Source organism: Ambystoma mexicanum, chromosome 6p, assembly GCF_040938575.1.
Source record: "Ambystoma mexicanum isolate Mex_15411 chromosome 6p, UKY_AmexF1_1, whole genome shotgun sequence".
Taxonomy (NCBI): domain Eukaryota; kingdom Metazoa; phylum Chordata; class Amphibia; order Caudata; family Ambystomatidae; genus Ambystoma; species Ambystoma mexicanum.
The window spans coordinates 1,176,865,886-1,176,890,778 of record NC_090935.1 but is presented as its reverse complement, the minus strand read 5'-3'; the positions used below and the strand labels follow the sequence as shown (position 1 = coordinate 1,176,890,778).

Here is a 24,893-nt window from a genome sequence, read left to right as displayed (position 1 = left end):
TCACTGGTTCAATTACTGTGGTAGACGAGGTGTAAGAGGTCAAACTAGTTGTTTGCTCATTTTTGTGCACGTTCTTTACCTGTTCTGTAGATTGCTGTGTCGCCACATGTGTTGTTACAAGTTCTATCGAGATATCCTTGTTGACTTTTCTGCTTGAAATTTGAGTATGCGACTCATTGTGGCAGCTGATAGGTCTTATGTTACAATTATGTGGTTTTAATAGACCAAGGGCATCTTTCGCAACTTCTGCCAATAGTTTTTTGTCCTCACTGTTGTTCCGTTTTTGCTCTGCAAGCACAGGTAGTGAATGATCAATTTTATTATTTGAGTCATAAATCAACTGTTTAAAAAGGTTGTTGTTGTTTTCTGTATTCGTCATCTTAGATTTCAAGAGGGCAACCAGGGTACTCAATCATTTATGTTGTCTTTCAGTTGTTCATACATTTTAAGAAAAGGACAAATTGTCATAGACATCGTTGAAATCAAAATTGGTTGTATGTCTTGAATGAGCTTTTTGACAATCGCTTCCGGTAGAACTGAAGTAGCAGACCTTGAAAGATGCGTCTTATTTTGTGTGCGCCTTATTTTGGGAAAGTCTCTTTCAATGATGAAAGAGTCACTCGAGGAGGCATTTGATGATGTTTCTTCAGGGTGAGGATATCGAGGCTTTGATGCAAGTGTAGTGACACGGTCTGATGTCGACACAGAAAGCTGTTTAGGATCGGGGGTTTGTAGGGAACTCTTTGTTGAGAATAGTTGAGTCTGGCAGAATGACTGTCTTCAAGCCAGTGACGTTTTCCAGTAACACCCAGACAGTTTGTATTTGGTAGTTTTATGTTTTTCCCCTCCGAGCTTTGGAAGTTGTTAAGAGTAGCCAAGTCAAGTGGTTTTTGTTCGCTTCTTGATGTGCTTAAATTTGTTAGGTTTATTTATGACATTCAACAAATTTCTCCGTGTGAGCATTTCAACGAAAGAAGAAAGGTCCTGTTCCCAGTAAACATCAGGCTAGGGGGCACCACATCAGGTCCCAAAGTAATGTTTTTCATCCCGTGTTTTTTTGTGTACGGCTGTAGCTCATTAAAGACCTGTTCTTTTGTGCCAACAAACACATTGTCCGGGCCCATTTGAGTTTGCCCGGTTTCATTTACTGTGAGAGGGTCACTCGTGGGTTGGGGGCCCACAAACACTGCCAAGTCGGCCATCGAGAAAGCACCAACTGCGTGCACCCCCAGAAGACCAGCAGTGGTTATCGCCTCCTGCTCATTGCAACCTGGATGCTGGATTTTGTCGGTCTCAGTTATGTAATCAGATGTACAGAAGGTGTTTAAATTAGCATTTGATGCAAGAGACACAGTAGTATCTCGCAAATCATTAAAGGCAGGCATCCCGCTAAATGTGGGTGTTTACGACGCAGAAAAGAATGGTGAAGTTAAAGTCAGATCTGAGTTAACCTCTACTTGCTGTGTAGCCAATGCGCACCATGCCAACACAAGCAGCATTGGAATCTTCAGGCTGAGAGAGAGGCAAGGAAGGGAGGGGCGCGGGTGAGACTCAGGAATTGTTATACAGCTTGGCGAAGAGTTCAAAGTACACACATTGCAGGCATTAGACAGAGAATGATTGTTATGCAAGGTATAGTTTATAGACATCAGCGGCAGTAAGGGGGATATCTCCTTAGTGGGGGAACAGGGGATATCATCCAGCATGCAAACAAAGTCGCTTCCCAAGACAGTGAATTCAGCACTTACTTGAGGGAGTAGGAAGACACCATCCACAGTTTTGTTGACGCCTGTGGTTTCAGCTATGTGGTGTGAGCCAGCAGACCCGACAGATCCCCTCCATAGCTGCAGGTGGGTGAAAGGCTGCTTGAGCAGTCGCGTCTTCGAGCGCGTGGTGGAAGGCAGGGAGGGGCATGTTTCAGGCTTCCTCCAGTGGGCCCCTTCCTCCATGCCTCCCAGAGACTCCCAAGACTCCAAGACTCAGCTGATTCCCCGCTCGCTAGGCGAGAGTCAGGGGTCTTTGAAGCCAGCAGCAGGGAAGAGCTCTGCCTCCAGGCAAAACAATGGAGCAATGAGATTAGGATGCAGGGCACAGGGCTCCAATACTCAGCTGACTCCACGCTCGCTCCGCGAGAGTCAGGGGTCTTTGAAGCCAGCAGCAGGGAAGAGCTCTGCCTCCAGGCAAAACAATGGAGCAATGAGATTAGGATGCAGGGCACAGGGCTCCAATACTCAGCTGACTCTGCACTCGCTCTGTGAGAATCAGGAGTCTGTGAAGCCAGCAGCAGGGAAAAGCTCTGCCTCCAGGCAAAACAATGGAGCAACGAGATTAGGATGCAGGACACAGGACTCCAAGACTCAGCTGACTCCACGCTCGCTCCGCGAGAGTCAGGGGTCTTTGAAGCCAGCAGCAGGGAAGAGCTCTGCCTCCAGGCAAAACAATGGAGCAATGAGATTAGGATGCAGGGCACAGGGCTCCAATACTCAGCTGACTCTGCACTCGCTCTGTGAGAATCAGGAGTCTGTGAAGCCAGCAGCAGGGAAAAGCTCTGCCTCCAGGCAAAACAATGGAGCAACGAGATTAGGATGCAGGACACAGGACTCCAAGACTCAGCTGACTCCACGCTCGCTCCGCGAGAGTCAGGGGTCTTTGAAGCCAGCAGCAGGGAAGAGCTCCACCTCCAGGCAAAACAATGGAGCAGCGAGATTAGGATGCAGGACACAGGACTCCAAGACTCAGCTGACTCCTATTTTATTCGGCTGCAGAGTACAATGCGTCTCGAAGCCAGAAAAAAAAAACATTTGTATCCTGGTCTAACAGGTCGGGGTACTAATGGCAATAAGCCCCACACCAGTGGGCCATTACTGCATAAGGTAATGCCCCCGGCGCCTTCATTAAGGCCCTCGCTATGCTCAGTCCTGTAACTATGGGCCTTAGGGGCATTGCCTTATGCGTTAATGGCCCGCAGGTATGGGGCTTATTGCCTGATTATCTTTGACTTGCCAGCATTTTTCTTAGAGATGCAAATTACTGTTTTCCTCATTAAATATTATTGAGAGAAGTTAGAAATATTGAGATATTTGGAAGAAGTTACAACCCTTCCCCCCCACAGTACTCAACATAGCATGGGAGATATGTTTTAAAACAGCATTTGGGCAAGATTGAAAGTATTTGTATTTTTTTTTGTATTTTGTTTATATTTTATATAGTGCCTTAAACCAAAGCACTGCACATTTTAAAAGCAAAGTGCGATACAAAAGAAGGATAAGCAATAAACATCAATTCTGGTCACAAACAATCAGGGGTTTTGGAGAAGGTTTGTTTTCAAGGAGAGACGAAAGAGAGAGTAAACAATAATGGAGCAGAGAGGGTGGGAGAGCATTCCAGTGTAGAGGAGCAAGAAGATGGAAAGATCGGAAACAAGAATGAGCACATGGAGGATGGGGAATGTTGAGTCTAAAGAGGAAAGAACAATGGAGAGAGCGAGGTGGGGTATAGAAGGATACAAGTGCAGGTAGATAATCAGGGGAAAGCTCATAGAGGGATTTAAAGACTAAAAAAAGAAAATTATATTTGAGTTGGGAGTGAAAAGGTAACCAACCAAGCAAAGCAAGTGAAGAAGAAATAGAGTCTCGGTAAGAGAGAAGACAAAATAGACGAATAGAAGAATTATAGATTGATTTCAGAGGGGCAAGACAAGAGTTCGGGAGACCAAAAAGAGTGGTGGAGTAGATAAAAAGGCCAGCAAATATTGGGGAAGAAATAGGAAGTTTGGAAGCTTGGAAGAATGGACACACTTTGCAAATATTATGAAGATGTACATGACAGGAACAAGAGAAATGTGGTGGGCAAAAGAGAGATTAGAATCAAAATAGAGGCCAAGATTACGAGCTGTGGGAGAAATAGAAAGATTGGAGGGAGGGAAGGATATAAATGGTGGTGAAGGATGATGAGGAAGAGTGTTTGCAGGGAAGAATAGGACCTCGGTCTTCCCTGCATTGAGAGTTAGAAAGTGTGAAGCCATCCAGGATTTGATAGCAGAGAGACAAACTGCGAGGATGTAGTGTACTTCTGAAGTGAAGGAGGAAAATGATAGAAAAGGTTGTGTATCATCAGCGTAGAAATGATGAGAGAGCCCAAAAGAGGGGGATATAGCAGCAAATTGTGACGTATACAATGAAAAGGACCCAGGACTGACCCTTGGGTACTGTGTGCTCAGGGTAGAAAGGCTAGGAGGTCTTGCCTGCCCAAGAGACAGAGAAAGTTCCATAAAACAGATAGGAAGAGAACCAACAAAGGACCAAACCCTTAAAACCAAAGGAAGAAAGGGATTGCAGAAGCAAAGAATGATCCACAGTGTCAAAAGCAGCAGATAAGTCAAGAAGAATGAGAAAGGAAGAATGTTTGGAATAATGAGCTGAGAGAAGAGAGTTAAGCACACAGATCAAAGCAGTATCAGTGGAGTGAAGAGGTTAGAAACCAGACTGAAAGCAAGGAAGAAGAGAGAGATCAGTGGCAAAGGATGACATCTGAGAATACACAAGGCACTCTAAGAGTTTCGAAAGGTAGGGTAGAAGGGAGATGGGACAGAAGTTAGATACAATAAGAGAGAAGTAGCTGTTGTTTTTTAAAGTAACGCTCACTGGGAGACCGTCTCCTGCAATGCCCCCCTACAGTAGTAGGGCTTGCTCTTTATGAAAACGTGCTCAATGGCATGTAGATGGAGCATGTCCAGGATGTGTCAGGTAAAGTATGGTAACTTTCCCACAGTGGTTTGTTCCTGAATAAAAGTGTGCATTGAATTGATCAATTGTGTTTTTCGTGCATGCTATGCAGTCAATTTAGAGCTCTTTAAAGATGAAATGGAGAGCCATGAGGCACACATCTTCAAAGGAGGTTGCGCTTGTTGAGTGACAGTTGCTGATCTTTTTGTGTGACTTATCCGATGGTGAATTCTTCAAAGGTTGAATGTTGATTAGTCAGACAAAGCAGGAAAGGTAGCTCAGCAGTTTGTGTTACTATTGATGAGCTCTGTGCATATTTAGAAATGCATCTTTATGTTTCCTGGAGTTGAACAACCATTTTGATTATCAGTCATTTATGGCAACAACAGTAATTCAGTGATATGTGTCCCGTGTTAGTGGATCAGCATCAGATGGTGGCTTTCCTAAGAGTTGAGTGATGAATCATGTGACAAAAGCTGGAAACCTAGCTGAGCAGGTCGAATGACTTTTGCTGAGATCTATGTGTAGGCTGCATGCCATCAGAATTGTTTGAATCCTTATGGGGCCAACTCCGATCCTCTCATTTTGCTGGATAAGTGCATAATACTTGGCTTTGCAATCCTGTGCTGTAGGATTCCCCATTGGATTTAAATGCAATTACTGGGAGAGAGCCCCCTTCCAACAAAACCCTTTGCTTCCTGCTGGCAGGGGTCAGGCTCTCTTGTTTTGCTTGTTAGCTTGCTTATATCTCATATTTGGAAGGGGATGTATGCCAATATAGTGCAAGGAAAAATCCAAAGTTGTGTTTGTCTAGTTTTAATATCACACAAGATGCAGGTTTTGATACCTTTTATAGGACTAACTAAAAATATTATGCAACGTTGGAAATAAATCATTAGCTTTTTCCACAGACATCTACGTCAGATCTTGCAGACTGAATTAATTAGTTAAAAAATTACACAGTACTCATCATTCTCAAAACAAAGTAAAAAAGGGACAGTTTACACTTCATTGGATGAAGGAAGAGTATTCGTAGAATGTGAGTCTTGAAATGCTGTCATATCTAAAAGGTTGAGTTGCATTTATCAATAAAGAAAAGAAACAAATCAGTTTCACAGGTAACAGTAAGTTAGGCCCAGGCAGTCTTAAGGTGGGCCCTGCAAGTTTCCTTAATGTACTGAAGATATTTTGAAAGGCTACTTGAAGTGTGTGGTTTGAAAACACATGATTAGGAAAAGGGTCAGTATTGAATTAATAACAAATTGATAACAAAACAAAATGCATTTAGTAGTGTCTTTGTGGAAGGAAATACATGTGGAGAAAATTGAACTGACAGCACCTGGTTCTGAGTTGTCTCTTCTCTCCTCAGAATGCCTATATGAGGTGCGCTTATAATTTTAGATCTTTCAGCGGCCTTCCATAGGGGCGACCATTCTATTGTGTTGGACTGTCTTTCCCTTTCTGGCATCTCTATCCCTGTCCTGTTATGGTTTAAGTCTTTTCTATCAGACAGAGGTCACATTTTTTCTCTTCCACCATTTCGTTCCTCTGTTAGCTCTCTTTCTTGTGCTGTCTCCCAGGGAACCGCCTAATCTCAAATTCTCTATAATGTATACATCCAGCCTCTTGCTGGTCTTATCCACTCTGATGGCTTCCATTGCTTTTCCTAGACAGGTGATACCCAGAATATCGTCCCTCTCAATCTGGTGCAACCTAATACTGCATCTCAGGTGAGGGCTTGCGTGGAGGTTGTGGGTCAGACGATGAGCTGCAACTGGCTAAAGGTGAATGGGGACAAGACTGAGGTCCTGGTTGTTGATCTTACATCTGCCTCTGCTTCCTGGACTCCACTCTTTAGGCCCCCTTATTTTGCTTCTTTTCCCTCTCCAGCTGCCATGGTCAAAGATCTGGGTGTGAAAATGTCAGGCACTTTATCGTTGGAGGTCAAGTGGCTGCCATCTATCAATCAGGGCATTTTCACCTTAAAATCTTGCGAGTCGGTTCATGCTCCTGTTGTGGTTTTGTTGGTATTGAGTTGGATTGACTACTGCAACTCATTATATCTCGCTCAGCCTCATTATCTCATTCGTCGTCTTCAACTCTTGCTTAATCTGGCAGCTAGAGTAGCTAGTGGTGCTCCTTTTGGGACCCCCGTTTCACCTGCTTTGCGTGACTTGTATTGCCGCCCTGTTGGGAAGTGACTTGTATTCAAGGCGCTTTGTACTGTCCATCAGGCCTTTTATGCAAAGGGTGCTGAGTTTTTGCTGCAGAAATGTAGGCCCTACATATCAGCTCAACCTCTGTGCTCTCAGGATGGTTGCTCTATTCAGGTTTCCCGGTTTCGGCAGTCAAGGTTGGGGGTCCTCGCCTTCTCGGTTGGTGCTGCACAGCTATGGAATGCCTTGCCGGTTTCCCTTAGGGCCCCTGAGAGCTACTGTGCATTTAGACACTCACTAAAATCCCTTCTATTTTAATGTATTTTCGGCTGTCCCCTACCTGGTTGGTTATTTACATAGCCCCAAGATGCCTTCGGTGAATGAGCGCTTTATAAAATCTTTTAAAATAACATATATGGTACGTCCATGTGTGTTGTGTGTTGTGTTCATTGCATGCAGATACAGGTGATGTGATCCCTGCTGAATCACAAGGAGGCAACTAGTGGCAAAACTATGGCCAGCACCTCGTGTTAGCGCTCTCATCCGTTTATCAGAGATAAAATCGGGCCAAAATAGTGTTGAGATGTGTTATGTTGAGCATTTAATTTGATAAAAAACATGTACACATTTTCTAGTCAAGTACAGACTACAGTATTTAGATGTTATTATTTGATATTGCTTCAGAATGTAACATTTGAAGCCATGACGATATTCCCGAGAACGAGGAATGTGCATGTTTGAAGTGACTGTGTTTCAACACAAAAGAACATGCAAACAACACATGCCCAGGTTAACCCAAGACTCTGTCTATTGATGAATGTTCATTTATCAGCACATGTTTGGAGCTCACTGGCATCATGGTGAAACATTCCACATCTCACAGGGTACACAAGAAGGTATGCTGTGGAGGAAACATGTCTGCTGCAATCCCTTTTCCCCCAGGATTGAAGGAGTACTGTATGTCAACATTGTAGGAGGTACTTGTTAATAAGAAGCACAACAACAATTGCAACACGGGACAGGGTGCACAAATATAAATGGCTCACCAGACTGCAGGCCTCTGGTAAACATGTGCCAAGAAAAGAAACAGGATCAGCTTTGCAAAAGATTAACAGATTTGGTAGAGTGTACCAGAGGTAAATTGGGGGTTAATTTTGCCATTTCGTGATGCTTTAGAAATATTGAATATTATCAACATTTGCTTTTGTTGTTGTGTTCACCTCTAGAGTTCCTAAATATAAAGTGGCATGCTGAATGTACACAGCTGTGTAGATGATACAGCAGGGCTGTAAGCAAATGCTGTTCTTGAGTAATAATACAAGTTATGAGATTGGTGGAGGTGTCCATTGTTTAGGTTGCTGGAAACCTTCTTCAAAAGGGTCAGTGAATACTCATGTGTCGATTCAATGGACCTCACTACGAGGTGGACGGTGACATCCGCGAGATTCCACTGGACGGAATTACAGTTACTCCTATGGTGTCCGGCAGAATTTCCACTACATTACAAGTTGATGGGTACTTGCACCAACCATCGGCGGTAATGTTAATTCTGTCTATTGTAATGTTTGCTCAAAAGCATCTCTGATCAGTAAGTCGTCGAATATTCGATGACATTACTGTTATCATTGCAAAACTGGAGGGATTACCGAACGGTTATTCTACTGGTGGAATAAGCACTGAGCAAAATAGGATCATGTTGCATATAGGAAGCTAAGCAGGGGCCATGTTCCAAACACAATTCATTTAAAATAATCCATCAGTTCCCATAGCCATCCAGACTTCATACCCACAGGAAATATGGCAAGTGATAAGGACAAGGCTAAAGTACCAGAAATGCGGGCACTCAAGCACAAATTCAATGAGGGGGAGCTGCAGGTGCTAGCAGAGGACGTGGTGGCCAATGCAGAGAAGCTGATTGGTGCCCAGCACAGTAAGTCTTCCATACAAATGAAAAACACCATCTGGAACAATATCAGGGACAAGGTGGTGGCATTGGGCACAGTGCAGCATGACACAGAAGACTCCACAAAGCACCTGAATGTCTTTAAGGCACATATGCGCACTTTGCTTACCACCTTCCGCTGCCAGGCAGCAGTCACATGAGAAAAAAACTGTTAAGCCATTACACCTCACACGCTGGTAGGAGAAAATGGCCTGTGCCATTGAGATGGATGACATAGCTTAGGATGGAGTTGGCAGTCAAGTGGAACCAGTTGAATACAAATGAGGGCACAGGGTACATTGGAGAAGGAAATGAGTGAGTGTCATGTGTGCAGCTGCAGGCCACCCAGCGGATTAATTGGTGTTTTCCCCCAATATGGTGGTGTGGGAAGAAAATTGCAGTACCATGAATGTGGTCTCAATGTATTATTGCAATTTTGATCCTCATCAAGGAAATCTTAGGTGCAGCCTCCACTTCAATCTCACAATGTTGCCGAAACACAGGGGCCCAGATCACCTCAGAGTGGATTACACCCAAAGCACCAGTGTAGTGTCTGAATGGGGACGCACATTGCCATGCCACCACCCTAATCTGGACAAATGCATTTCACCTTTTGAGTGCCTAGAATGTCAACCCAGTTTTTCATTATTACTACAGAAATACAGCAGTAATACTGGCTAACTGCGAAAGATACCCTATAGGTGAATGATCGATTCTAGTACAATGTCCATCCAATATTCTGTGCTAATTGTCAAGTGAACTCCTGGGATTGTGCACAAATAACAAATCAGCATGACATTGATTAATGGAATGTATCCATGCCTCTATGTAAGTGTTACCGTATGCAACCATGAGAGTCAGCGCAACCTCTAGCCCATGACTTTCCACCTCAATGTAATCAAAAACCCCACCGCATAAAGTCAGCAGTCGGAACCATATGATGTGTCATTTATAACGCGCCTTAACACAAGTGTTTCTAGGCGTGACAAAACAAGGGAGGGAAGACAGAGGAAGGACAAGAAAAACGATCTTACTAGGCCTTGTGTCATTCAGATCATGCAAGTGCGACAGGGCAAAGTCAAAGTGCAGGGGGAAGGGAGAGGGGGAAGTGCCAGGGAGAGGGAAGGGGGAAGTGCAATCAGTGCAGCATTGCTCTGAGTAAGTCCTGCCAGGGCAGCACAGCAATGGGTAAGTGCAAGGAAGCAGGGGACTGTAGAGGTTACAGGTACAGCCCTTAAGTGTGCAGTAGCCCTGGAGTCAGTGTAGGTGAGAATGATCATGGAGGAGTCTTGTACCCAGTGAGACTCTGAGGGTAGCCAAGCAACCAGTCAGTGTAGCAGACAGGTAGGTCAGCAGGGGAGGGAGACTGAGAAAGTAGAGGAGAAGAGGAAGGTCTTGAGCTGCTTACGGAACTTTAGGTGGTCCGGCTCAAGTTCAAGGTGGCCAGGGAGGCCATTCCAGACGGAGGCACCTGCAGAGGAGAGAGATCAACCCACCACTTTCTGCCTGGAGAAGCATCTGTCCCTCTAAGAGTTGGAGGAAGCTGAGCAGAAGGCTTGAGAAGGAAGGTATTTTCGAGGAGAGTGTTGGATGTAGTGCGGCCCCTGGCCCCAGAAAGTCTTGTGGACTATGCAGAGGGTCTTGAACTTGACCCTTGCAGCCACCAGGAGACAATGGAAAGATGTCAGGGCTGGAGAGATATGGTCTCTGGGCTTGAAGCCAAGGATAAGTCTTGCATTCCTGTTCTGGATTTGTTGCAAAGGGTGGAGAATAGTGGAAGGCAGATTGAGAAATAAGCTTTTGCAGTAGCCTGGCCTAGAGAGAACCATGGCACAGGAGACAGTGAGCTTCTGGGGGAAAGTGAGAAAAGGAAGAATAACCTCTGAGGATGTGCAGCTGGTAGTGCGCTATCTTGGCAGGGTCCGTGATGTGAGGTAAAAGGGAGAGAGTATAGTCGAAGATGACACCAAAGTTTCTTGCCTCATAGGAAATCGAAGGAAGACGGCCCAAGGCAGGCGGCCAGAGTGAGAGAGGGAAAGCAGGGGCAGGGGTCCGAGGGGTTTCGGGAGGATAGCTCAGGGGTAACAAACTCACCTTCGAAGCAAGACGACGTGGGGCACCGCAGGTTCGATCCCCGGGTCCATGCTTAGAAACCTCTGGGTATTCAGTGCTTTATAAATAACCAATTACAATTGCAATTTACAATGAGAAGGGTCTCTGTCTTACTGGCATTAAGGCAGAGATCGTTGGAGGCGCACCAATCCTGAATCACAGATACACAGTCAGGAATGTGCAAGAGAGGAGAGGAGGCTGAGGGGAGCCTAAAAGAGGTCTGGGTGTCATCCGCATAACACTGAAAGTTAGAGGAGAAGGTAGAGATTGGGTGTGCAAAGGGGCCAAATAGACATTGAAATGCCAGGGTGAGAGGATAGAGTGCTGGGGAGCACCACATGTGGAGAGAGAGGTGGTGGAGAGAAAGGACCCCAGTTGGACCTGGGAGGGTCCGTAGGAAGGAGGTCAACCACTCTAGGGCCTGATCCATATGCCCAGGTTCTCAATGAGTTGTTTGATCAGGATGGCGTGATTGACCGTGTCAAAAGCAGAGGTAAGGTCAAGGAGGATGAGGACAAACGGAAGGCTGGAGTCAAGATTAGAGAGCAGATCTTCATGGGTGTTCAGGTTAGCAGTTTCCATGCCTCTGGCTGCTCTGAAGCCAAACTGATTGTCATGGAGACAACTAACAGATTCCGTGTGGAGAGTAAGCTGGGAGATGGACAGCTTTTCCTGGAGTTTTCCCAGGAAAGGAGGCATATAGATCGGGTATTAGTGTGCTGAACAGGTAGAATTGGCAGAAGGCTTTTTAAGGAGGGGGTGCACAAGTGAGTGCTTGTTGAGAGAGGGGAAAGATCCAGTGGCGAAAGAGTGATTGTAAAAATCGACCAAGGCTGGAGCGAGGGTGTCAATGTGGTCCTTGATAGTTCTGGAGGAGCAGGGAGCACCTGTTTGGATGACACATTGATAGTTGTGACTTGTCTAGAAACCTCGTCAGGTGTTGTCAGAGAGAAAGAGGAGAAAGGAGTAAGAGATGGAGAGATGGCCAGAGGGGGGCCTAGAGAGGTAGAGGGAGAAGAAGAGAAAAACGAGCACAGGATGTCCTACGTTTTTGTGGTGAGGTGAGAAGCCAGAGCCGTGCAGAGGGCCTGGGAGGGAACAAGAGAGGTGGAGACTGCAGAAGGATTGTCCAGCTCCTTGCAGATTTTAATGAGTTGGGCCGTAATGTTAGAGGCGGCAGAGATGCAGACTTGGATGTAGACTCTGTTCTTGGACAGGACAGAGAGTTTGTATTGGCTTCGGAGCAGGCAGCAGGCCAGCTTTTCAGAGAATGAGCCCAAAGCTCTCCACTTCCTCTCAGCCACCCTGCACTTGCGTTTCAGGGCAGCAAGGTCAGAGTCATACCATGAGTTGCACTTGGGAGTAGGATTCAGGTGGATTCTCATGACAGGTGAAAGGATGCAGGTTAGAAGGCTGTGTCAGAGTGCGGGGTAGCCGCAGGAGTAAGAAGAGCAGAGAGAGTAGAGGCAAAGGCATCCACTGACACACGCTTCATGAACTGAATGACCAAGAAGGTGGGTGGCAGTGATGGGGTGGGCTTTGTACCTGAGGGAGAGAGAGTTTCAGGTGAGAGGAAAGCAGACAGTGGTCAGTACAAGGGAAAGGAGTTATGTCCGGCAGAGTGTGTCAGACCAGAGGGTACAATGGAGAGAGGGAGAGTATTGCAGAGGTTGTGGAAGAGCCCAGAGGAGGGATTAGAAGCATCCATGTGGATGTTGAGGTCTCTTAGGAGAAGTTGAGAGGTAGAGACAAGGAATGAAGAGGAGAGGTTGGCCCACTCTGAGAGGAAGAGGGAAACCTAGCCAGGTGGCCTGTAGATTGTGGCCACAGTCAGAGAGTGGCCAGGAGAGATAGAGAGCCTGCAAACCAGGCAGTCAAAATGACAGAAGCAGGGACCCACTCCGGAAAGACCAGAGCTACTCCACCATCGGGTTGGTTGGTTCAGGGCTAAGAGAGAATCCTGTAGCCATCAGGCAGGAGAGTTTGAAAACTTGGTACAGAGCTGGCCATGAACCATGTCTCAGTGAGGTCGAGGACCTCCAGGCCCAGTTCTTCGAGGAGGTGGCCGGTGTCAGAAAAGTGTTTGACAGCAGAGTGAGAGTTGTGAGTAGCGACGTGGAACAGGTTGTCACATTTGAAAGACTTCCTGGGTGCTGTACAGGCTTGAGGTACACCCTGCAGAAGTGGTAGAGGGGCCAGAGAGTGGGGAGAGGTGGCAGCAGGAGGTGGCATAGTAGCCAGAGAGGAGGAGGAAGGTGCAAGAGAGGTGGCAGAAGAAGGAGGTGGCAGAAGAGCCAGAGAGGTGCTAGTAGGAGTAGCGGGAGAAGGAAGGAAGTTGATAAGACGTGGGAGATGCCTATCGAAAAAGGAGAAGATTGGGCTGAGGGCCCTGGACTAAAATGGTGCCATTCAGATAACCATTAATAATGGTCTTGGAAGAGTGGAAGGAGGCCAAGAGGACCTCCCACCGAGTGCCACCATTAATGGGAGAGGAAGAGATAGGAGGGAGAGCCAAGACCATATGATGGGTCCATAGGTATGGAGAGAGAATGACGAAGAGGATGTTGGTTACAGTCTGTGTGGAGGAAGCGCTGATGTGGGTATCAATGATAGAGAGTACAGGGTTGAGACCAGGATATCCCTCTTTAATGTTTTCCTACCAGACTTAGTGAGAGGGCTAGGATAGGAGATGGAGTAGCAGTTTGAGAAGATGGGAGAGATTGAGAGCACCATAGAGGGTGCGAGGAGTCCAGAAGGGAGCATGAGGGAGGAAAGAACACAGCCCAAGGCCAAGCAACACAGGCGGCAACAGATGGCAGGGTTCACACAGAAGGAAGCACACAGGAGACAACAAGTAGGCAACCACAGGGGAATGCAGGAGCAGTGTGGCTAGAAGATGGGGGGAGGGCATACTGTAAAAACACCCAAATTCGACTTTCCTAAAAAGATCTGCTACGTTAGGGGATACAGTGTAATCAGCTGTGCATCTGTCAGTGCTTAGGGTGACTGGGAATGGGCACCAGCCTTGACACACGTCTCCTCCCGCTCGGCCCTGTGGGTTCCTTTGTTGTTGCTGCTGCGCTATCCTATGTAGGTCAGTATAGAGTAGGTGTCCATGGATGTCAAAGTTGGCAACTGGAAGGGTCTGAATGGTGCTTGACATTTTTTTTGAGGAAGTTGTTTCCCTTACATATCCTGTTAGAGGCCATTAGGTACCTGTAGGTGCATTTTCTTCACCTAGATGCACGTAGCTCCACCTGTTTAGTAGAGGTAACTGCACCCCTTTTTGGCATAATTACTGACAGGTTTGCCAGTATTTTGGCTGTATCTTGCTTTCTAACACAGTGCTATTAATGCTGTATTTTTGGTGGTATTTCTGCTGGAGGAACGAATGTTGGGGAATTACCAACGGTGTTGGGTTCTAATTCCTCTTGTGATAATTCCAAATTCCGAAGTCTGACTACCACCTTCTACCATGTGCAAGAAAGAGTACGCCTCATTAATAGTTTGCATTAATTCAGTCAGAATTACTCACAAACTTTACCATTACCAATACTCAGTCCCCTGGATTTACAGCAGGATTACGAGTGGGATACCAGTGATGTTAGTTCCAATTCATCTACTCCATAGGTAATTCAGACATGATCAATCTGAATATTTTGGTTGGGAAGTGGATAATTTACATCCAGTTGTATGCTGGCGGTATATCCCCCCATTCACCTATGAGGTCAGAATTCAGGAAAAGGTCTGAAAAGTGGCAGTAACAGACTCAGTACCAATTTACTGCCAGTTCTACCTGCATCACTTAACTCGTATTGAGGCAGAGCATTTTTTCTATTTCAAAAATTGGATGGTCAGGATTCTGCAAAGGATAGTAATATTGCTCTTGTCTTGCACAAACTTCCCCTAGATCCTGTGCAGGAGGTCAGGACTACTCACGGCCCATAGGCATGCCTTTCAGAAATACCTCCAGACTTAGGTTCGAAATGGCAACAAGTACTGTTTCTAATGTAAGTCTGGCTGGAAGTTGAAGTTTTAAATAAATACTGCACTATCCGGCAAGGGCGCTTGTTCGTCTCTTCAGATAAACTTTGTTGAAGTTTGCTGATTTGGGCAAGCTCTTCTCACGTGGAAATTCCGGTGATTCAAGTTTGGGCCAACATTGTCTTCCCCGGGGTTGCTTTGAGAACTCGTTGCTGTCATGTTCAGCCTTCACGCTCCTATCAATAAGAACTGTGATAAATGATCTTCTCTTGCAGGAAGTAGGGTGATGCTTGAGATAAGGACCATCACTTTGAGCTCTTCATACCATTATGGAAAACACTGAAGGAGTCACTCCTGCACATGCTCATAGACTTAATATTCTTTGTTTTGGTTATCAGCTCAGTAGCGCATAACACTGTGTCTGTAGGTGTTTTTGTTGGGTTTCAAAACAGTAGTAAATTGGACATTTTTAAAAGTATAGATTTGTCACTGCCTCTTTCATAATGCTGCACTGAGCATATGAACTAAATGAATACTGACTGTGCTTCAAATGGTGGATTGCAGTTGTTGTAAAGTATTGTTTTTTACCTGAAAACCAAGCAAGGTTTTTTTTAAAAACCAGCAGGTATCCAGGGTAACTATTTTTAGGAGACTCAGCCCTTTAGATAGGGGGTGTATCGGGCACTTTTACTCCCTAAAAATAGGCAAATACTGCCAAAAAATTAAAATAGGGAGTAAAACTGCTCCCAACACAAAATAGGAAACGGACATGTAGCACCTTGTGCCCCCGCTTTCACCCACGCAGCTCCATGGATACGTTTGGAACAGAAGTGCACGGAGTAGCACAGGAAGAGATTACTATTATTTATGCCTGATCAGAAGAAGTAAACCTGTATCTACTAATGTGTATGAAGAACTAGGTGCAAAGAATATTTATTACAAAAACATTTCCGTTTTCCAGTTAAAACATATTTTTACAAGCTCATAAAATACTCCCATTGGGAATTGGACTTACATGTGTACACTGTAAAAAATAATTTTACTCCCAACTTTACAAAATAGGCAGTAAAATACTCCTACTTCAAAATGATACCTGGAGCACTGAGGAGACTGTTCTGTTTTCTTAGTTGGCATATGCACAGTCATTGCTCAATATGATCAAAGACTATACTCACCTGCTCCAAATATGTCAGAAGCTACAGTCAATATTTGATCATCAGTTAAAAGAGATGTGTTATCCTTCCTTCTTTTCTTCTCACACAGGCTCACGAGGGCATCTGTAATGTCCCGGACATAGTTCTATAACATAAAACAAATGCTGTTTGGTTGATAGCCCAGCAAACACAGAGCCATGGACCTCAAAACTTTGGTAAAACAAAGACGTATTCATAGCTTAATTTAAGTGAGTTAGCGCCTCATTACCCGGTAGGCAGTGAGCCATGGCGCTATTAGCGCCATGGCTCATGCCAGTAAAATACCGGCACCGCCTTGGCGGAAAGGGGATTTACCGCCCCATTCCAAGGTTGGAGGGGCGGTAAATCCCCTTTCCGCCATTGCCCTTCCCCATTCCCAGTTCTGCTCATAGGGCTCTATGGGAATGGGGAAGGCGCTAATTACGGCACCGCAATTTTGCGGTGCCTTAATTAGCTCCGAGGTCCCTTAGCGGGTTGGATTTTAACGCCTGCAAACAGCAGGCGTTAAATCCCCCAACCCGCAAAGGGACCTCGTAGTAAGGCGGTAGGGATTTACCGGTACCCGTATTTTACCAGTACCGGTAAATCCCTACCGCCATCCGTGTAATGAGGCTATTAGTGTCGTTTAGCAAAAGGTTCCTCAGTGGGTTTCTCTTGGTTCTATAATGTTATTTCTGACTTAACACTTTATTTCCAAAATGTGTTTGATATAGTATAAAAACCACAGAAGCAAGATGTTACATCTGTATTACTAAATAAAGTAATATCTGTGAAATTGGTGATTTAAGATGGCTTGTAAAATGTGTAATTCCAACATTAAAGTCCCTTAGATTTGTGGTTAACTGTATAAGTATTGTTCTTGTCCACTGTGTACATGAGTGTAACCATGTATCACACTGGATCATGGAGTGAGAAGTAGTAGGGGAAGTGCCAGATGGTTTCTTGAGTGTTTAGTAGATTTCTTTTCTTTAATTGAATTCAGTGCAATTGAGAAACTTTCAGCTGCTTTTAAGGTGACCACATGTATTCTGAGTTCATTAGTAAACATGTGCAGCCAATGTCCCTGACTAAGGGTGCTTGAACTTCCAACATGTGCCCTGCCGGAAAGTGGCGCTTTTCTGGGTGGGTTTGTTCCACCTATGCAATTGCCATGGAATTTCCCATGGGCGAAACTTGACTTTAGATTTCAAAGTGGGATTTGAGTTCTACAGACAAATGGAGGGGCTTGAACATTGATAAAGAGGTTTGACCAGACCATCAGAGGATTCAAGCATTTGAGAAACGTTTTGAGGGATACACTGGGCCTGCTAACATCATACTTCATTTATTGGGGGTTTTCTGCTTTGCAGAGAGGAGTACAGAGCAGGCTTACAATTTGGTGGTGTGTTGGAGGAGTTTAAAAGTGCTTTTGGCAAGTTTAAGAAAGATTTGGGCGAAATTTGTAGGAGATTTGCTACTTGTTTGTGCTTTTTTTGTGGATCTCTTTTTCATTCTTTGTCTGTCTTGATGTAGTTGTTAGGCCTCTGCTACTTCTTCCCTTTTTATCCCCTATTCCCTTACAAATAAATGTAAAAGTTCCAAATGAATTCCTGTTCTACTTTTTCCTTCTCCTTTTTTCACTTTGCTTGTGTCACCCAATAATCTAAAAAAAGATAAAAGATTCCTAAGACCTTCCAATTCCTGTATTCGTTGTGTGCGTACCCATGAAGGCTTCCTGTGCTCAGTCACCTTGTTTATCCCTGCTTAACACCTGTTTGTTATTGTGACAACCCTGTGCCTTTATTGAGTATTGGATTGATCTATTTGTTGGTCTTTGTGACTGTGTTTTCATTGCATTTTGACACCCTAGGCCACATGCAGAAATATGTAATTTCTTGTGGGTGAAGTGCTGGGGGAATGCAGCGTGGACAGAGGAGGAGCTAGACTACTCGCCAGCCTCTCTATCAGAGGTGGCACCCGGTGACAGCCATGAGGGGGGGTGAAGTGTGAGGAGAGAAACACAGTAGCAGAGGAGGAAGTGACAGTTGCTGAGTGCTGGCAATCAGCAATCTGGAGGAGCTTGTGTAAACTGAAGAGTCACTGCCAGAGTTCCAGTAGTCCATTTCTTATTTGTATTTTTTGTTTTTGTTTAAGAGTTGGCTTGAATTTACAAACCTTATGATACAAACAACCCATATTATATATTACAAACACAAATCATTATATAATATATCATACACTCCCTAAAAAACAATACATTATAATCCTGACATGGTAAATAAAAACAGATTAAGCCCCCAACAATTTCAATATTACTCTTAGAAATAGAGCAATTACAAATCCACCTTCCTCTGAATATAACATTTTAACACTCCAGTCCACTCCAGTCATGCTTAAATGTTATTCGAGGAATAATGTTCCCATTTAAAAAACATAATATACTAAAATTCGTTAAATAGGCAAATTTATATTGTAAAAAATATAATTAATGGCTCTCACGACTGCCAGTGCTAAGCTTACTGGAAAAACACATCTTAAAATGAACGACCTTTCATCCAGGGAAATTGTTTTATAATCCTTTAAAAATGTACAGAGGAATCTCTCTCTTATCTCAGATAATTTAGGGCATTCCTCCGACAGATGCTTTATGGTCTCCCACTTTCCCTGGAGACAGCCAAACCTACAGCGACCATACTCTGCACATAGCTGCTTCCTACGAACTAGCACATCTCTGGTGGTTAGTAAATTCAAACGTAATCTTAAAAAGATGTTCCTTATTTGAACATTTGGGAATTTAATGAGGTCGTTTGGTATATGATTATGGATATCCCCAAATGCTGTATATCTGGCACACTCATGCTGGATACATATGAAGTCTGCAAACCCATATTTTTTCTCTCACTCAGGATGTTTTAACAGTGTGTCCATGCTCAGGTCTACCTTTTTCATTATATCCAAGCAGTTACTTTCCCATGCCATTAATGCACGATTATATTTCCCCTCTATTATGCATTTTCTGAACAACTAGAGCATTTTCCAATCCACCAAAGCTCTAGCGACAGCAGGCCCAATTCAAGTCTGATGACTTGTATCGGAACACAAGCTGATGCCAGAACTTGCTTCCAAAAAGTTTCTTCTAAATGATTCCACAACGATCCTGGTATACAGAGGGATACAGAGGGAAACCTCAGCCCCATAAGTCAAGACTGGTACTTCTTTCATCTTATAGAAGTGGACTACTGGTAAGATAGTAAAGTGATGAAATCTATAATTCAAAGCATCTTCTTGAGTAGCTAATGCCTCAGCTTTCAATCTCAAAGCCTCTTTATTTGGAGCGTCCTTAGGGTTGTTGTTTACATCAAATCCAAGATAACGATAAACTTCCGCTATGGACATCTCATATTCGAACACCTTCCGCTTGGCAGAATTTGCCTTCCTCACTTTCCCTGCCTTCATTACCAAGATATTGGATTTTGAGTTTCCTCTGCGCATTGTTGGAGCTTGCTCAACTGTCTTTGGAGACCTAAAGGACTTTAGTCCAGAAGGACCAAAATCATTGGCATAAAGCAGCCATTTAATTGGATAGCAGCTGAAACGAGGTGGAAAGGCATTAGCCTGATTTAACATATTTCCCAAATCCAAAATAAACAAATTAAATAACGCATGGGGCAAGAATACACCCCTGATGAGTTAGAATCTTTCTGGGCAAATCTCAATGTTCATTAAGTCAAACTCGGAGCAAAGTGTTAGTATACAGTTCTGTGATAATGTCCAATGAATCATTTTGCAGTTCCACTTTCTAAGCTTCCCCAATAAGCAAGCTTGATCTACTCTATCAAAAGCTAGCTCATAATCGATGAAGGCTACAAAAATTGCATCTATGCCGTTTATGGTAAATTGCTTCAGGAGATTTATAATCAGACCATTTAGGGCCATAGTGCCTCCCTTGACAAATCCCGATTGATGATGATCAAAAGCCTTAGACTCAATAACCAAATCCCTAAGTTTATCCAGAATTATCGTAGCAGAAATCTTACCAGGAGCATCCAATAAGCCTATAGGGTGCTAGTTTTTGCGACATGTGTTATCTCCCTTTTTAAAAATAAAATAATAGGGATGATTATACTTGTTTTCCGCGAGAGAGGGATTTGCCTTTTACTCACTATCTGATTGACGAGCATAAACAGCACCTCAGCCCATAGTTCCGGATGCATTCTCAAATAAAAATTAGAGAGTCCATCTGGACCAGGCGCTCTTGTCGTAACACACTTCGAGATTAGATTATATATGTCTTCCACAGTGAACTCCAACAACAAATCTGTGGCCGAAGAGGAATGTATATCAGTCATCTCCTACAAATGTCTGAGTAAAGTATTTTACCCATTCCTCCAATGTCATAACATTTTAACAGTCTTCACAGATCTGAAGAGCACCTAGATGACACTGATTGCATCATAATCTCATCATGCTGCTGTGTAATCACTGCTTAATTGCTGATATGTTTATGGTTATTTCTTCTCTGTGGAGTGTGCAGTGAGCTTAAACATGGATGCAGACCCTCCTGAATTGAAGAAATTCCTCATAACAGGCTATTTGACTCATGTTCGTTCTCAGTAGCGGGGCTCCCACACTCCTTTGTAATTTTGTAAAACGTGGGGTTTTGCCCTAAGTAGCCCAGGGTAATCCAGACATGGACCCCTTGTTCATTGTGCCTTAGAGATGCTCAGCATCAAATCACTGAGGAGGCCCAACAAGGTTGAAACCCGTGTCTGGGGTTGCTGGTGGTACTCTTGTTCAGAGGAGAATTTCCTGGAATTTTGGTGCTGGACTGACCTCGGGGGTGGGACCAGGCTGATATGCAAATGGTTATTTCTTCTCTGTGGAGTGTGCAGTGAGCTTAAACATGACTGTAGACCCTCCTGATTTGAATACATTCCATAGAACAGGCTATTTGACCCATGTTTGTTCTTAGTAAAGGGGCTCCCACACTCCTTTGTAATTTTGTAAAAACTTGGGGTTTCACCCTATGTAACCCATGGTAATCCAGATGTGGACCCCTTGCTCACTGTGCCTTAGAGAGGCTCAACTTCACCTTTCTGAGGAGGCCCAACAAGACTGAAACACGTGTCTGGGGTTGCTGGTGGTACTCTTGATTAGAGGACTGACCTTGTGGATGGGACCAGGCTAACATGCAAATGGTTATTTCTTCTCTGTGAAGGGAGCAGTGAGCTAACACATGGTTGTAGACCCCCCTTAGTGGTAGATATTCCATAGAACAGGGTATTTGACCCATGTTCATTCTCAGTCGAGGGGCTCCCACACCCCTTTGTAACATTACATTGGGTACTACATTTTCCATGAGACTCGGTGGCAACCTGCATCACGTGTGTGCCGCCGGGCCTTCATTACCTCTGTCCCGACTTCTTGCTGATTACTGCTGGTTTCACGCAGCTTGGGTAGGGAATGGAGTGGAGACAGGACGACTTGTGGCTCGTTGAGCGCTGGGAATGGAATTGAGACAGGACAATTCACGGCTTGTTGAGTGCACACCAACAGCAATCAGGTGAAGAAAGTTGCTGCACCATTACCAGAGTGTGGAAGAGTTCATCCAGTGACCGCCACCTTCCTCCAGCAACAGCACCCCTGGGGATACTCTGGAGGGATCCCAACGACTAAGTTAAGTGGACACATGTATTGATAATGTGATCCTACAAGTGTATGTATAAACGTTATGATTAGACAGATTTAAGTCATGAACGCTTGTGCAGGCACAGGCACAAGATACAAATGCTCATTCTGGACCACTGGCTACATGCTGTAGTTTGCTCTGTGAAGCAACAGTGGACTATCAGGACTATCTGGGTTACTGTATACTGGGGGGTGCAGAACATACCACCCCTATATTTTGTCACATGGTGGATGTTCATTGTTTGTGGCTATCATTGCTCATTGTTTGTACGTGTGCACAGCACAAGTATTATATTTTTAATTTTGTGTTTCATGTTCCATCCAATCATCATGCTTATGTAATTTCATCATGCTTATGTAAGGTGGCTTTGCATTGCTATACATAACACTCAATTAAGAGGGTGTAATGAGATAGGGAACATGCTAGGTCCATGCTAAGTATTCCAGGTTTACCATGCAAAGGCAGTTTGGCAGGCTTTCGGTACTACATCTTGGGGGCATCATACTAGGGTTACTAGTATCAAGGTTCAGGTGTGTGTGTATATTGAGAAATGCATTTGCGTGTGTTTCCCTTGTTTCCACATACCCATCCATTAACGTTACATATCTCTCTTTCTGGTGTTCCTATTTCCCCCTACCCATCCACAACCTCTCTCTAACCCTCAACCATCCATTGGCTCCCTCATGGTGACCTGTTGCTCAGAATCAGGGACCGGTGCCCACCAAGGGGGGAGCGGCGTACTCTATTTATCTTCTGTGGTTGGATAGAGGGTGTGGATACACCGCCGGGTGACACTGGGCGACTAAGCAAAACAAAAAAAAGTTGATGGCTGGAAGGTTTAGAATTAATCAGGCTTGGGCCCACTCCAAAAGCGGCAGTCCAGCCTGAACTGCTTAGTCACATCCCTTCTGCACGAGATCACAAGCATCCATTGATACGTTTCGGCCTTGTTGGGCCTCATCAGTGAGGAGTAGCTTGGGTCACAAGACCCAGCAGGCACAGGACCCACATCTTTTTTGTTTTGCTATGTCACCCCGAGTGGGACGGGTATGTCATGCCTTCTGGGCCAAGGGACCCAAGGTACTCCTCACTTATGGACATCCAATGAGGCCGAAACATGTCTGTGGATATGACCAAGTAGTTTTGGCTGGACAGTCTCTTTTGTCTTTCCCCTTTTGTAATGGCGAAGAACCATGGTTTGGAGGGTTGCCCAGAGCAATGACAGAGGTCAAGAATAATTCTAAACCTTCAAGTCATCACCTCTTTTGTTGTGCCTTTCAGTTGTACACACCCAGTGATGTTTGTCCCACAAGAAGTGTCATGGGCAGGGTCACCTTTAGCACTGCCTCCTTCTTTTTCATCCTGGTGAACTATTACTCCCTTGTCACCCTTCCTCATCCTGGTACCCCATTAGTAATCCACTACATTACCCAGTGACTCCCTCTTCCTCTTCCCAGTCATTAATAACCATTATATTTCCCCCACCACCCTCTGTTTTGTTGTGGTCCCCGTTACTAATCCAGTACACTACTCTTGCCTTTATTTTTCTCATCTGAGTCCACCATAAGTAATCCACTTCATTACTCCAGCTTCCCTCTTTATCATCCTGGTAGCCAAATAATAATCCATTACATTGTCCCCCCACCTAACACTCGTCATTTACCCCACTAACAATCCATTGCATTACCACCACCTTCCTCTTCCTTGTTCTAGTCCTCCATTAGTAATCTATTACAGTACCATCGCCTTCCTCGTCCCTGTACCCCATGAGTGATTCATTAAATTATCCCCAACCAATTTTCCTCATTTCCTCCACCTACCCATTTCTCTTCCTGGTACCCCATTAGTAATCCATGACATTACCACTGCCCACTCGTGCAGCCTCCCTTTTGCCCATCCCGTTTGCCCATTATTAATCCATTACTTTACCCCCACCATATTCCTCATCCCAGAAACCTGATAGTTATCCATTATATTACCCTCACATTTCGGTTCTTCATTCTGGTACATCATTAGTAATCCACAACATTACCACTCCTCCATCTTCCTCATCCCAGTACCCCAGTAGTAATCCATTACATTACCCCACTCCCTTCCTCTTTCTGGTACCCCATTAATGAGCATTATAGTTCCCTAACCTCCCTCTTCTTTGTTATGATACAATCCATTACATTGCTCTAGCCTTCATTTTTGTCACCCCAGTTAACAGTTAGTAATCCATTACATTACATTACATTACATTACTCTGACTCCCCTTGTCATCGACCTGGTACCCATTTAGTAAATCATTTCATTGCCCCCCATTGAAAACTTTGTCATCCGAGCACCCCATTAGGAATTCAATAAATCCCCTCGACTCCATCTTCCTCGTCCCGGTACCCCATTTATAATCCACTACATTACCACCACCTTCCTCTTGCCAGTCCTGGTACCGCATTCGTAATCCCATATGTTACACCACTACTTCCTCTTCCTCATACCAGTACCACATTAGGAAATGTTTACATTACCACGGCCTCCCTCTTGCTTATCCTGGTACACCATCAGTAATTCATAACATTATATTTGCCTCCCCTTCCTTATCCTGGTAGCACACAAGTAATCCATTACATTTTCCCTGCCTCTCTCCTCCTCGTGCCTATATCCCTTTAGTAATCTATAACATTACCAGGTCTCTCTGTGCCTCGTCCTGGTTCTTCATTAATGATCTATTACACTACCCCATCCCCTCCTTGTAGTCCCTTAACCCATTATTAATCTGCTACATTACCCCAGCCTCCATCTTCCTTATCTCAGTCCGAGTTAGTAACCAAGTTCCCCACCCTGCGCACATTCCCTGTCAGAGACGCTCACATGCATCTATGATCACCGTCCCTCACATATATCCTTGTTGCAGTCCCTCGTGTGCCTCCTCATCACAGTTGATCACGTGCATCCTTGTCGCAATCCATCAAAAACAGCCTCATCACAGATTCTCAAACTCATCCTCGTCATAATCCATTGAGTGAGTGTATCCTCATCTCAGTCCCTCATGTACATCCTTGTCAAGTTCTGTGGGTGCCGGCTGATCACAGTTCCTTTTCCTCTTTCTTAACACTCTTCCTTGTTGCAGTT

The 24,893-nt window shown here is 44.6% G+C and overlaps 1 protein-coding gene across 1 annotated transcript in view; it reads right to left on the bottom strand.

Annotated features, from left to right (window-relative positions):
- The window catches only part of LOC138511025 (cytochrome P450 1A1-like), a 140,971-nt gene that overhangs the window by 108,188 nt on the left and 7,890 nt on the right, over nt 1–24,893 (bottom strand). The window contains exon 2 of the mRNA XM_069626554.1: nt 16,094–16,217. Coding sequence (XP_069482655.1) covers nt 16,094–16,217 — 124 coding nt within the window. The remainder of the gene's footprint in view (nt 1–16,093; nt 16,218–24,893) is intronic.